The sequence below is a fragment of the Plectropomus leopardus genome, chromosome 3 (genome assembly GCF_026936395.1).
Source record: "Plectropomus leopardus strain MGB_pleo_1.0 chromosome 3, ASM2693639v1, whole genome shotgun sequence".
NCBI classification, from domain to species: domain Eukaryota; kingdom Metazoa; phylum Chordata; class Actinopteri; order Perciformes; family Serranidae; genus Plectropomus; species Plectropomus leopardus.
In genome coordinates, this window is record NC_142178.1 from 8,978,743 (window position 1) to 8,993,581 (window position 14,839).

The 14,839-nt window shown below is 39.2% G+C and overlaps 1 protein-coding gene across 2 annotated transcripts in view; it reads left to right on the forward strand.

Moving 5' to 3' along the window:
* Nucleotides 1-12,776: 12,776 nt before the first annotated feature.
* mast1a (microtubule associated serine/threonine kinase 1a) overlaps nucleotides 12,777-14,839 on the forward strand; it is an 89,175-nt gene continuing 87,112 nt past the window's right edge. For both annotated transcript variants that reach the window (XM_042485278.2, XM_088075510.1), the window contains exon 1: nucleotides 12,777-13,955. In XM_042485278.2, the coding sequence (XP_042341212.2) occupies nucleotides 13,917-13,955 (39 nt within the window). In that variant the 5' untranslated portion in view covers nucleotides 12,777-13,916. The remainder of the gene's footprint in view (nucleotides 13,956-14,839) is intronic.

Consider the following 14,839-nt stretch of genomic DNA (forward strand, 5'->3'; position numbering starts at 1 on the left):
TGATTCAGAACTTATAAAAAAAGTCCCTGAACCACCTGCAGTAAAACCTCTTAAAGATTTTCTACTCTCTTCAGTTTTACATGTTGTGACCCTCACACATGGAGGATGAGGTTTGTTGGTCTGACTGCAGACTGTTCCCCTCTTAAAATACCACAGTGTAATCTGTATTACATCACATTTGGCAGATTGATTCTGAGAAGTTTGCCAAATTTCCATCTTCTCCAAAGTGGCTCCTGTCGTTGGTCAGTCTCACATCCTCTGAGAGCTTCATCCTCTTCTGACTGTCCAGACTCTCAAACACACAGGAAACTCTAACCACGTAACACATTTCACATGTTACTACGGGAACACAAAAGGCAGCTGGCTAAGAATGAGTGTCCATATCTTCAGAAAAATAAATACTTCATTGACTTGCCCAGTTAAGCAGCGGTCAACAAAAAGTGTAAAGGCATGTCCATCTATCCAGCATCGCTAGTTCCCGTTGGGTTTGTGTCTCGACTCTTGGATCTTCTTCCCACAGTTCATAGCTAAAGTGGAGACGGCAAATGAGGACAGGATCATTATGGAGCTCCCCACAAAGTGAGATGACGCTCCTCTGAAAGGTGCTCTCATGGGTTTCCTGGGGAAAGTTTCTCTGTCGAAGGCAGTGGTGGCGGTCACTGTCTGGACCACAGGCTCCATGGCTGTAGTTGTTGCTTGGACGTACAGAAGTCCACGAGCTGGTCTTCGGAGGTTAGATGCGCGGTCTGCGTCGACCTCAGCAGGGGATGTCTGGAGCTTTCTGTCCCAACCAACACGTCGCAGAGCTCAATCTGTTCTGTTCTCTTCCTTCTGTGATCCCTTCCTTCATGCCCATTTATAACCTCTCCAGGCTCCTCACCTAATCCCTCTAAGCAGTCTTGTCTACTACAACGTCAATGGGATTAAAAATAGTTAACCCATTCCCGCAGAGGATCAAGGTGATGATCTATTTCAGCGTAAGACTGTCTACTGTAATTCTATTAGATCACCATGCCAGTCACCCATGGTGAATGTATTGAGTTGTTTATGGGACTGAAGCTTGCAAACAGTAAACTCTGGTGTGTAAACATATAATTAGGAAAGACTATAAACAAAGATGATGCTGCACAACAGGTGAGAGGTACACACTCAGCCATGAGGGTCATTTCATCACATCATGTTTTAGTTCCAGTGCATATGCACCATTAGTTTTGACTAATGGTGCATATGTTTCTCTTTGTATTCAACACTACCTAATATGCACTGTATACATTTTGTACTGTTGCGCCACAGAGTTACAGCAAAAAAAAAAAAAAAAGATAAAATGTCTCTCAGAGCAAGGCAATCGCTTATATGAGCAATAAATAGCTCTGTCTTAGCAGACAAAAAGGACCAAGGTGCTCAGAAGGAGAAACAGATTAGAACCGAATATTTGGCAGCAAGTTTGTTTTTCCACTAATTACAGGCCGTAATTGATAACAGGGGAGCTGCCAAAATGAGTCACTGTAGACTGATATCCATGTTTACTGACTGAAAAGAAGATCAATTAAAGATCCAGGCTGATTCACAGGAAAGAATCTGATGAAGACACAGAACAGGACAATTAAATAATAAAACTCAACCTAAAAATTCAAATTAACATTCTTATGTAATGTAATCAGCCAAGAACATAGTTTGTCAAACTTTAATTGCTATTTGTAAATTTTTTTATTTGATTTGTGTTATTTTCCTGTCATGCACACAAAATGCCTTAACCCTCTTGGCTTTAAAAGACACCAAGGTGCAATTGCAGAGGTCCAATATTTAAGTACAGTTCATTTCATTACATTATTACAGGTTATTTTACAGTTCAGTCTTAAAGGGGCTGTACGTGAAATTCAGGGCATATGAGTTTTTTGGTCATGGTTCTCAACATGGTGGTTGTTGAGCCAGCAGCGAGCAGCTAAAGGTGTTAACTCCGTAAATGGGGCTAAACAGGGGTGACTTCTAGCTCACCAGGTGGAGTATGCCCTCCATATGGGCTGAGTCCTCCGCAGGGGGGCCGGGTTTGATTCCAGCCTGCGGCCCTTTGCTGCATGTTGACCCCCCCCCCCATATTTCCTATCTATCTTAGCTGCCCTATTATTAAAGGCAAAGAAACAGCCAAAAATAATCTTAAACAGTGCTAAACGACAGCAACAGTGCTGACAGAGATAACAGTGGTAACCATGCTGGCGTTCACGACAGTGCCGTTCAATATTAACAGTGACTGCTGTATGAGAGCTGTGCAAAGTGGCGGCAATCAGCCGGCCAATGGGATACGCACATGCTTTAACATGCATGCTTAGCCAGAACGCCTCACGACAACAAACCACAGGGAAGCTCGGAATACAACACACACACACACACACACACACACACACACACACACACACACACACACACACACACACACACACACACACACACACAGGAAGCCTTGTTTCATTCTCTGCTCAGGACGACATGACTCCACTATGTCTTTACACAGAAAATAGGTGTTTGTACTGTGTGAATTCTTTGAATGGTTACATAGAGAACCTTTAAACTAAATATTCTGCCTTCACTCGCAAGCTTGGCAAACAAATATGCCACAACAAAAGGTTCCTTCCTGAAGCAAGTTTTTCACAGTTGAAAGAGAAAAAGAAATCAACATTTGTGGATGTTATTTTACAAAAAGTACATCCCTTAATTCATCGTAAACAGGACAGTAAAACAAAAAAAAGAACCCCACTCTCAGTTTCACCTCAACTAACTCTCTCCTCCTCTGGAGTGGCATTAAACCTGTCGGTCACTTGGGCTTATCATAATGTTCCTGAGCGTAACAGTGAGCAATGAGATCTTTGTCTCTTGTTTAAATTATACTTCACATAAAGTTAGTAAACTATCCTTTAGATTTCTGTATCTGCATCATATTGAGTCAAATCCCTTCATTAACTAAAATATCTGTAAAGCCCACGTCTTTATTCTCCTTACAGATTTTTGTGTTGTGTTGTGTTGTGCAAATACTTCAGTGTGTCCCACTACATTTTGGTAGTTAAACAGGGAGATGACATTGGATGGCCTTGCTCATATTAACACCGACTGGCGCTGAAACGATGAGCACATTGTCAGAAAATTAATCTGCGTTTTGATAACAGATTAATCGTTTCAGCTGTTTTCTATGAAAACATGCGAAATATCTTCTGACTTAATCCTCGTAAATGTTTGCGTGCAATTTGCTCCATATCGCCATTATTTATCTCTGTATATAAAATGTCCTTGAGGTTTTGGAAGAAGTCTTACTATAAACCACGACGATTTGAGATGGGTGATTTTGATTATTTTGTGACATAATACTAAAACAATGAAGCTGTTATTCAAACTGACAGATTGATTTTAAAAAATTAGGCTTATTGCAAACCATCAAATGCTTTAGCTATATTTAGTCAGCAGCTGCACTTTTTTTAATCTATATATATTTTTTTTTATTATCTGTGACAACCAGTGTGTTAAATTCTTTAAAACCAGCAAATTATTTTGTTTGTCCGTATCGGAAAGTGAAATCTTGAATGACTTAAGAACTTTGTACAAATAATGGTTTTTTAGTTAATAGATGGAAATGTCGCTGCCACAGCTGTGGCTTGTAAACAGTTTTCAGCACCAAGGACTCTCCTCCTCACTGTGACCTGGGTCTCATGAGGTCAGCGGGCCTCTAATCCCCGAGGTCGTTACACCTAGTCCCAGTTTCTTTTCATGGCATCTCTTTAATTGTGCTAATTGGATTGTGCTGGTTCTTTTCCACCACTGACACAGAAAGCTTTCAATGAATGAATGAATGGGTGGTGGCGATACAGTCGTGCCAGTATGTGAAGCTTTAACTACGAGTCAGAGAAAAGTACAAGGAGTTATATGTTCTGATATAACTATGTGATTTTCCTTTGAGTCAAGTCTGTACCCATGAACTTATATATGTTCTTAACTATTGTAATGTTGTGACTTATGTGTTTTTTGTATATTCCCACGACTTCTGGTCCAAAGGGAGCAGTCTGATCGAAAGCTTCTTCTTATCTGTGGATCAGCGGTGTTTCTCTGGTCACCACAGACTCTGTTGTGCCTGGCCGTCAGATTCAATTATCCCCATCGAGCTCCCCGAGCTGCTCTGACATTTTTTTCTCTTGGCTCGTTCAACATATGGTGGCTCATTTTAATTGGAATAGCAGGCCTTTTCCACATGGTGTCCCTATTGCCTCAAAATGAAAACTGCTGTATTTTGTTTAAGTCAAATCAAAATTTCAGTACATGAGTGGAGGACTTTTGGGTTTGATTTATCTTTTTATTAATTTTTGCAGTGACAGTACAAAATGTACAATAAATGCACCAGAGTTAGCTAGCAGCTCATTTGCATCCGGGTTGCACTAAACAAGCTAATATCAGCTTTTTTAAAGCTCAAATTTAATGCAATTCATGCTTTCTCTCCTTTGCATTAGTCTCCTCTTGTGCACCATTTAAAAAAGGGATGGTGAAAATCAAACATTGCAACGCCGCCAAATCAAGAACATAACAGGTGCAGGCATGCCACTGGAAAACGAGCGTGAAAACAACTGGATCTATGCCGCAGCTGTGAAGGTGTCACTGTGAGCACCGCAGTGTCACTGTATCACGTCTTTTCTGTGCCTGTCGGTGCTTGTATTTATTCATTCTAGTGAATAGTGATGTATCCTGCATGTTTCATTGGAGTAAACATTTTCTCCTTTGCTAGAGCAAGGGTTTACATATGGGTGAGGTCAAGAACAATAGCAGTAAAATGCGTAAATGTTAATGTGTTGCCTCTAATGTGACAATTTTTTTTTGTCCTTAACAGCCCATAGTATGATTTCACTTTAACTATACATAGACTACATAGTGGCTTGACTTAGTGGGAGAAATGACATTGCTCTGAAGATATTTTGCACACTCTGTGTTCTGCCATCACCGTTTGTGTGTTGAGCAAACCTGTGCCACGAGCTACACACTCTTCCAGTTTAAGGAATACTTTAACCCAATAATGATGATTTGCATATCAATTATTCACCCTGTGTTGTGTTAAATTAGTTAATAAATTTTTTTGTCTCCCATACCTCCATGGTGAACAAAGAATTCAAACGAGAACATTTTTTGATGAATTGGAGTAAAAGGAGTCTGCATTTAACAACAGCAAAACTACAGCAAAACATTTGGTAACTAACTCAAACAACTAATGCAAGATAATCAATAATCCAAGTCTCATTTATCCAGTATTGTAAACACATGCATATTCAGTAAGAACATGACTTTCCTAACACTTCCATACACGAGCAGCGCGTCTGGGCTAAAGCGCGAGTTTGAACTCTGCTTGTGCGTTCCATCCTGAGACGTGCTACTCGTCCATGCACGGGACTGTTAATGGAAAGGTTTTGCAAAGATGCATGTGTTTTGGAAGTACTGACAGTCAGCTGAAAAAAATGAGACTTGGAGTATACTGCACAAGTTATGCGAAAGTTTGTAAACGGATGATTTGATATAGTTTTGCAGTTGTTCTCGATGCCCGTGGATCCTTAAAAGGTATTGAATTCATTAATCTAAAAATCTGGTCTTAAAAAGTCTCAAATCAGTCTTTCAAATGTCTTAAAATACAAGACAGTGGAAGTAGGATGTCATGACTTGCCTTTTTTCTGAAGTTGCATTGTAAAATTACAAAATAATTGGTAAAATTTTCTTTTTGATAGTTTACTGAATTCTTCTTCTTAGACTCTTCCTGATGATAATTACGGCAGTGGAATAATCCCAAATATAGAGTGAGGCAGACAACATCAGTACTAAAAATCACTCATAAATGCTAGGTATTTCCCAGTTCTAACCAGATCTGATTAGGTTATTCTAAAATTGGTCTTAAATTTTGTCCCAAATGACATTAAAAAGTCTTAAAACTGTAAGAATCCTATTGTTAGATGCAGCCCTCCCTCAGGCAGGTAGAACAACACAGAGATCCATAGCACAACATCCTGTACATGATGCACATGAATAAAGGTAACAAGAATAATACATGGTGTTAGCCCAGCAGTAACATAACACTGACCTACAATGTTGCATGGGCAGCACACCAGCATCACACTGCTAAAAAAAAAATGAAACCAGCAGCTGGTGGCAGAACTGAGTTCACACTGCATACTTTATGCTCTTAAGTTTTGTATAAATCAAATTCTGTAGCCTATATATAATACATGTGAGAGGAAATGGCTTTCTGTCTTTACAGAAACAAGGCCAGAAACCTCTTATCCAATCAAGAGGCATATACGTTATCTCTTCCTCTCGAACTCCTTCCCCTCTTCCCTCGATCTTTGTTAGCTTTATGTATGTATGATGAGGCACCCCCGAGACTGCTGATCGCATGGTGTTTTATTTAGAGAAGCTCCTCTTCCCAGACAAGGCTTTTAGCACAGCTGTAGTCTGTGACCCACTTCTGTACAGACAGAGCTAGAAATGAGAAGGTGGGAGCAGAAAGGAGAAGAAAAGAGGTGTTTTAAGGAAGCAGATTTGCGGGATAAGGAGAGTTATTGTGAGAGAGATAGTGGATAAGTGAGGACGACAATAGGGGGAAACGAGGAGGATGAAATGGAGATGTAAGTGGAGAGTTTGGGGATAAAAGACGAGAAGCTGTGGGCGAATTGTCAAATAGCTGAACATAAGGAAGTTGTTGTTGCCTTGTACATGATTTCCTAAATATTGTACTCTACCTTTTTCACAGCAGACATTTTCACAGTTGTGATTTCAGCATGCACTCAGTGGCCTCCAGAGTTTTCATTAATATTAATTTCACCTGTCCTTAACCTGGTCGGCAAGCGGGGCGGGGTTTATGAAGCGTGAATTATGACGACTGAGTTTGTTTTACAGAATGTAATGCTATTGTGTTAGATCACTGAAAGAAGGACACAGGAATGCACAGGGCATCAAGTTGCTAATTAAAACCAGATGGTAAAAATGTCAACGCTGCTCCTCTTTACACTAACAATAACAAACAGTGCTGCAAAGTCAGGTCATGTTAGGTTGAATGAATGCCAATTAGCAACAGCTAACAATCAGCACTTATGTTAATTAATTTTCATGGCAACAAAGACAAACTCAGAGCTTAAAAAGGCCAAACCACGACAGCTTGATTTAAGGGAGCTTCTTTCAAATCAGTTACGGCGTCAAAGCATGCTTTAAATGTAATCGTTTTGTGAAGATTTATTGTCTGTGATGCTGAATTAGAGTCATTATAGGGTGGGATTTTAAAATGTCGGGGCACAGTCGTAATAAATGACGTACATCTGAATTACCAGACGCAGTCTCCAGCATCAAGGTCGCTTTGAGTGAATAATGTATTGCACTCATGTAGTTTTAACCCTGCCCCTGTATTTACCTGGGTAGACTGCTAACATAAACACATTATATTGTTAAGAGCTGAAACACTTTGTAACATAATCGTAGGGCTGAGAGATGCAGAGATAATCAGACATCACAATATTTTTGACCAAATTACCTTGATATTAATATTGCAATGATATTATAGGATTGATTATTGGTGCTTTTACAAAATATTTACACAATGAGACTTTTGGTGATAGTGTTTAGCAAGGAAGACAACAACTCCCATGATTCCATGCTTTTTCATGACACCATCAAAGTCTGCTTGTGTTATGATTTGATTGAGAGAGCTCTAGCAGCAGAAATAACATACTGTGCATTTATTAAAAATAGTTCCACAGGGCGCCTGGTGGCTCAGTGGATAGAGCGGCGCCCCATATACAGAGGCTGTATCCTTGCCACAGCGGCCGCTGGTTCAATTCTGACGTCGACCCTTTGCTGCATGTCGCCCCCGCCTCTCCCCGTTTCACGCTTAAACTGTCCTGTCCATTAAAGGCAATAAAAGCCCCAAAACATAATCTTTACAAAAAAAAAAAAAGTTTCACAGTGGTAGTATTTATCCTGGGTCTTGTAGACTAGATTGCATTCAATTTTCCAGGTGTTTTATTTTTTATTTTTTAGACTGCTTATATGTCATAAAAGCATCTGCACACACATTGGTTTATGTGATTGATCACAGGGGGAAAACTTCAATTTTACTGTTACTTTTTTAACTTAAAATTATGCCTACACAAATGCTGACTCCTTTTATTAACCCACACACACACACCGAGCAGATGTGAATGCAGGGGGAGGCACTTCCAGTCTATGAAGAGATGTGAGCTGACGTGGCTCTTGTGAGAGAGGCTTACCAGGATGGGAAATGGGATTGCACAAGCGGCAGGCATATCCCAAATCACAGCCCTGCCAAGCTTTTTGGCTGCAGAGAGCTGACCTCATGTGACCTCCCTAGGGGCATCCTGTAAAAAAGGGTGGCATTTTTTTTGAGAGTTTTTGAAACAGAGTCTGTCTGTTCAAACTGTGCCTGGTAAGGTTTGTACGCTGCTGCCTCCTCCCCCTTCACCAAATCTCACTGCACCTAATGAACAAAAAAGATGTAAAATTCATGTGCCTTCATTAATTATTTAATATTAATAAGAAAAGCAGCATAGGCTAAATGTGCTACAGAAGTCAGACAAGCTGGTAACTGGGTCACTTGCCAGAAATGTCATTTTTCACCTGCTGACACCAGTGCACGTTTAGACTGGCTCCCAGTTTAGTCTAATGCTTTAGTATCAGATCAGTATAAGCTTTAACAGTTGGGGTAGGCAATTTTGTTGACGCATCATTGTGCAAAAATGTCATAAAAAGCATAATGTAATACACGTGGTTTAAGAGAAAACTAGATTTCTGCAACCCATCTTGGCTCTGTTTCCAGGCTTTAAAAACTCTAGCCTGTGACGAGACACTTTGGACAATCACAGGTCATTTCAGTGAGCAGCTCTGGAGACAGTCTCCCAGTCAGCGACTGCTTTGTCCAGATTTTTATCTACCTCTGCTTAAAAAAGGCCAATGACAACATTCCCCATAACATACCGCTGTAGTTAGAGTGCGCAGGCTTTGTTAGCAGCCATTACACATAGAAACATTTAGACTTCCAAATGATAGTGCTAACAGGAGGCTTTAGTGTGGTGCTATAAAAATAATGTCTGCATACCTTTTTGAATCCTCACTCAATAACATCTGATATTGTAAGTATTTGTGAACTGTTGTGGTAGATGATTCATAGATTTAAATGTGTCCAACACTAAATAAATGATAATTTCACCAAAAGTATAGAGTTTAGAGTCACATAACAATCATTCATGGCCTAAGTGTGGGACACTCCACCGTCTTTACCCATAAATCCCAGTTTAAAAGTAAAAAGACTTAAATAATATCCTCTGTGGCTCTAGAGGGAGCTTTGAAAGAAGGTCAACTTTCAACACTATTGAGTTGCATCATGGGAATTTTTTTGGTGATTGTTGGTACATGATACTAACATTTTGCTAATTGTTTTTAATCTGCCTTTAGTCAATTCTCCATCTTTGTACTAAATTTCCCAGAATATACCTTTGTGTGAGGAAACAGTCCAGACCTGCAAACTCTTTACTGTACATGTGAAAAAAATCCTACATGTGAAAAAAAATCCTACATGCCTTTATCAAAAGGACAAGAACTGACTGCAGTATTGTTTACCACTGTTATAAAATTATTGGCACAGAGATCTCTCACACAGCTTACATGCAATGCTAAACAAATCCCCCAAAATGCATATGCGATTGTTAATGCCCCCACACATGTTCATCATCACTTTTTTAAGCTACGCCATCTGGAGTGCTTTTATAACTTTGGTTGTATTCCAGAAGCCATAGGACTCATGAACAGCTGACGTCAGGTTTTATAAAGGTTTTCAGGAATAAAAGCCTAATATTGGTATCAACGTATTACTGCGTCCTTTGCTTTATTGAGTCATAGATCTGAAAATAGACATGAAATGAATCTGTAACAATTTTATTATCTATTATTGATAATTATTATCATCACATATAATCAAATAAATAATACAAATAATTTTACTCTAGTCATTTCAAGCATCAGTGTGAAATAGTTGCTGGTTCCAGCTCCTCAAATGTGACCATTTCTTGTTTTTTCTTTGTCATATGTGGCAAGGCAGTTTTATTTGTATAGCACATTTTAAACCACAGAGCAATTCAAAGTGCTTTACAGATCAGTAAAGTATAACAAATAATAAAAGATACAGATTTACGATAAAAAAAGTAAGGATATAAAATATAAAAGCTACAATTCATTACTAAATGATTTAAAAAAATAAAAATCACCATTAGAAATGCCAAAGGTGCAGCAAAAGAAAAGATTAAAGATAAAAAAGGTTATTTAAAGTTATACAAAAAAATCCAGTTTAAAAATAAGTTTACTGTTATTAGTGGTTCTAAGTCTAATATTTTGGGGTGTTGGACTGCTGGTTTCAGCTTTGTAAAGTCATGATTGACATTTACTCACTTTATTAGATGTTTCATAGTTTAAAAGATTATTTAATTATTCTAGTAGAAAATAATGTGCAGCAATAAATTGACAAAAAAAGTCACTGCAGTTTTTTTTTATGTATAAAACCATAAGGTGCTGTTAAACTAATAGATGAGGGTTTTTTTGCTCATATGTGCAGCTGAGAGTCAGAGACCTGAAGTGGTGGTGGGGTGCTGAGGTTGGAGCTGGAGTGATCTGTCAGCAGTAAATCTCGGGGTGAGAAGGGCTAAAGCCTGCCAGCTCCGTCTGCTCAGAGACACGGGGAACATTAAGGCCACGATGCTAAAAGCCACTAAGTCTCCCTCTTGTCTCCCTCCGACCTGGAGCCGGAGCCGGACCAGCTGCTCGGCCTCTTGTGTGTTTTTCTCTTCACATTGATCCGTCCCATCAGCCACCTTTGGCCGGCTCGTTTTTCTTGCTTTCTTTCTTGTGAGAATGTTTAACATTGAAACCTCATCCTGACAAACGTACCACATTGTGAGAACACAGTGACAGACTTTGACCTGTTTCAGCAGAGTCAGTGATTACTGCTGCTTATTGCTGGCTTTTCCTTTAGTATTGATCAGAAAATGTAGTTACCTTATTGGCTATATATCTACAAACTTAGTGAGGATGAGACGGTTCAGTTTAAATGAATATTAGACTTGCAGAAGACACGCAGTTTCAGTTAATATGTTAACAGCTCTCTAGATCTTTCTGTTTAAAATCACCATGGTGGGAATTTGTTTCTATGCCAGCGTTCATTCATTAACATTTGGATCAGGGATGCAACTAAGTGAAGGGTGAGGAGCTGTGAAATGTTATGTGGCAGTGAATCCCATGTGTGACAGGTGTGTGAATGTTGAATAATGCATAATGCTAGATGCCATTTTTCATCGGAATAGCAATGGAGGCATGACGGCAGGCTGTGTTGACTGTTAATTCAGACACACATACAGTGTATGGACAGACAAAACAACATAAACGCATCTTGACAAACCACTTAAACTATGAAGTAACTAAACAGTGATTAGTTGTTACTGTTTAAGTCAGTACTCAAACAAAAAATTCTGCGCTAATTTTGATTAAAAAAAAAAATTCTACAACACTTTTTCCAAAAAAAGCAGGGACTCTGTAAATCTCCAATAAAAACAGAGTGCAAAGATTTGCAAGACCTTTTTGACCTATATTCATCTGAATATACTACAAGGACACAATATCTAATGTTCAAACTGAAACTGAAAAACTTGATTGTTTTTTGTAAATATACACTAATTCTGAGTTTGATGCCACACTTGTTCAGTAGAAGACAGGCCAGTGTAGTAACTGCACTCTTTTCTCTAAACTTGGATATTTATCAGCTCAGGCTCCGATCTGTATTGATGGAAACACAACACCCAAGTGGAAGCACTAATTTTAGCCCACTTGTTGGTGAGATGCAATGACCCGCAGACACACAAAAAAGGTATCCATCTCAGTCCAAACACTGATCCAAATTAGCCTGCACTATGTTTGAAAGAGAGACAAAATAAGCAAGAAATATATGAAAAGAAGTAACCACCGTAAAGTTTTCACTGGTCTCCATGCTGCTGTCTGTTTATTAACCTGTCTTCTGGCCTGTTAGTGACATCAAATGTGACACACCAAACAAACAAACCAACAAAACACACACATAGATAGATACTCTTCTGCTGCAGAGTTGTGTACACAGTTTTGGTCTACTAGCAAGGGGGGAGGACATATTTCATGGGTTCACCTGCGTTTAAAAAACGCTTTTTTACATGTGCTAATTTTGGTGGGTAAGGGGTATAAAGGATGGACATCACAATGTAAATAGGACAGTTGACAACATAGTCATGATAATAGGATTGCAGCTAAAAAATCTTTTCATTATCAATGCCAATTATTTTTCCATAGAATCCATGAATAGTTTGGACCATGAAATGCAAAAGAAAAAAAAAAAAAAAAGAATAGAAGTGGACAAAATGCAAATAAAATATATTTAATTGACCATTTGATATATCAAATATTGCAGCAAAATCTTGCCCTTTTATATGCTGGAAGTTAAGAAAATACAGCTTTCCCCCTCTTTTCAGTGAGGTTATTCATAAATTATGAAATTTACCCAACCCTAAAATATGTTGTTGCCTTTGAAATGTGAAATAGTTTTGCAGTTTTTGATGCACCTGAAATTCGAAGCTGACTGACTTCTGGTTGGTCTGAAACCATATAAACACAACACTTCCATGGCTGATGCAAGCCTCTGGTCGCTGAAGGGTTAAACGTCATTGGTAGTAGGAAGTGGGTGGTAAGAGCTGTGGATGGAGCGAAGCCTGGGTAGCGACCACAGATCGTTTTTCGCGAGAAAATCAATGTTACACCAGAGAAGAACAGAGTGAACACATCGTGTACCTGTGAGAACAGAAGAAAACGGACAAATCTGTGTAGCGGAGGACTAAAACGTGGAGTGATCAGCCTGTTTTTAGCGTAGATGAGTGTGTGTGTATCGTTCACCAAAGGGACGTATAGAGTCGCTACAGATTCTCATTGATCTCGCCTGTTTTCTTTAACGCACAGAAGCTCTGACAGCGCGTGGATGTGTCTTGTAATCGAGATTTGTAGTTGTGCAATAATGTGCAATATGCATGACTCTGTGTACGTGCATGCACCGGTGCCTTCTCAGCACATAGCCTGTGTTTGAATGTGATCTGGCCGCCTGTGGACTCTAACATGTAGCGGATTTCTTGCAGCTTGGAGGATCGTTGAGATAAAGGCGTTTCAAAAAGGATGACTGTGGTTGAACTGATTGATTTTGCTGGTGCAATAAGCTACGTGTAGTTTCAAGAGGTTGTTTTTGTGTTTGAACTGATTCGCTCAGGATGTCTTGGGGTAAAAGATGAGCGCAAACTTGTTTGGTTTGTTTAATCTGTGATGTGATAAGCTTGGGTCTGACAGTCTTGGCTGTTCGGGGGGGGTTTCTTCTCAGTCTCTCAGCTGGACTTCAGTTCATGCAGTGCACGCTGATCCCACCGTGCAGCCTCTCGCTTATTCAGCACTTCCCACCACAGAGCAGCCTAGTCAGTAGTCTCTGTCAGTCTTTGCCAGCCAGGGATGTGGGCTGGGGTCGAGCACAGGAGCGCCACTTTTTTTTTTTATAGACTTTGGTCTTATTTTATACTGTAGTTTTTTTATTGTAACGCGAGAAGACACTTTCCGTTTGTTATTTGCTACACTGACCATAACAGCACTAATTAACCCTCTGAGAATAACCTGCTTCTGGCTGGTAAATGATGTTAAAAGCAGCCTAAACTCCGCCAAGCGTTTCAGTTTAGTAGTAAATTGACTCTCGCTGAAAGCCACGCGAGAGTGGCGCTTCTCCTCGCCTTCGTCACCTGGAAACCACAGGACCTCACGAGACCCTGCGACAGGTGTGAACCCGAGCACGCGCTATGGATGATTCTGGGATCATCCGAAGACGGAGGCTGCAGGTGAGAGCATTTTCACCCACTTCATCGTTGGATGAGGATTATATCGTTAAAAAAACATAGAATGAATGTTGTTGGATATAGGTCATATGTATTTTTAATGCAAGAATGGTTAAGTGTTTCATAATTAACAATACTGACTTACTTGGTATTTTAAGGAGATTAACACTCTTAGAGAGTTATATATGATGGTTATTTGACCACTCATAGGTGTGAGGGTATAAATAAATAAAGCCAATGTTATCAGTTGTACTTTAAATTAATTTATATGTTCACTTAACACTTTTAAACCTGACCAAATTGGTTTAATGTCTTTCAAAAACATGGGAGGAGGGCAATGAGAATGAAAAAAGAAACAACTACCTAAATTAACAGCAAATTAGTGAAAATTAAAAGAAAATTCTGCATTCAAATATATATATATATATGTATGTATATAGTTTTTCCTTAACCCCCCCTCCCCTTCAGTTTTCCCTAGTTCTTTGAAAATCATGTTCTATATCTACTAATTTCTTGCAGTTTGCTTAATATGTCTTACCAAGTTGATCATTGCCTTTATCCCATTTTTTTTTTTGAAAGAAATCGCACCAATCAGGGTAAAATGGTTAAAATACTTGCGAAAAGCATCTGAAAGTAGCACAAGAAAGGTGATGCTGATTCAGGTATCAAAGGGTTAAACACATTTTAATCCATGTATACCAAATATAAAAGGAGGTACAGGCCTATGAGTAAGCTACCCAGTATAAGTAGTATGAATTTTTGACATTACTAAACAAACTTCCATAACATATTGTTCAAATAACTTGTATGAAAGGCAGCGTCAGTAAGAGCAGTGGGTGACAGAACTGCTTTGTGACAGTTTCAGATTCACAATAATATGTGTACAA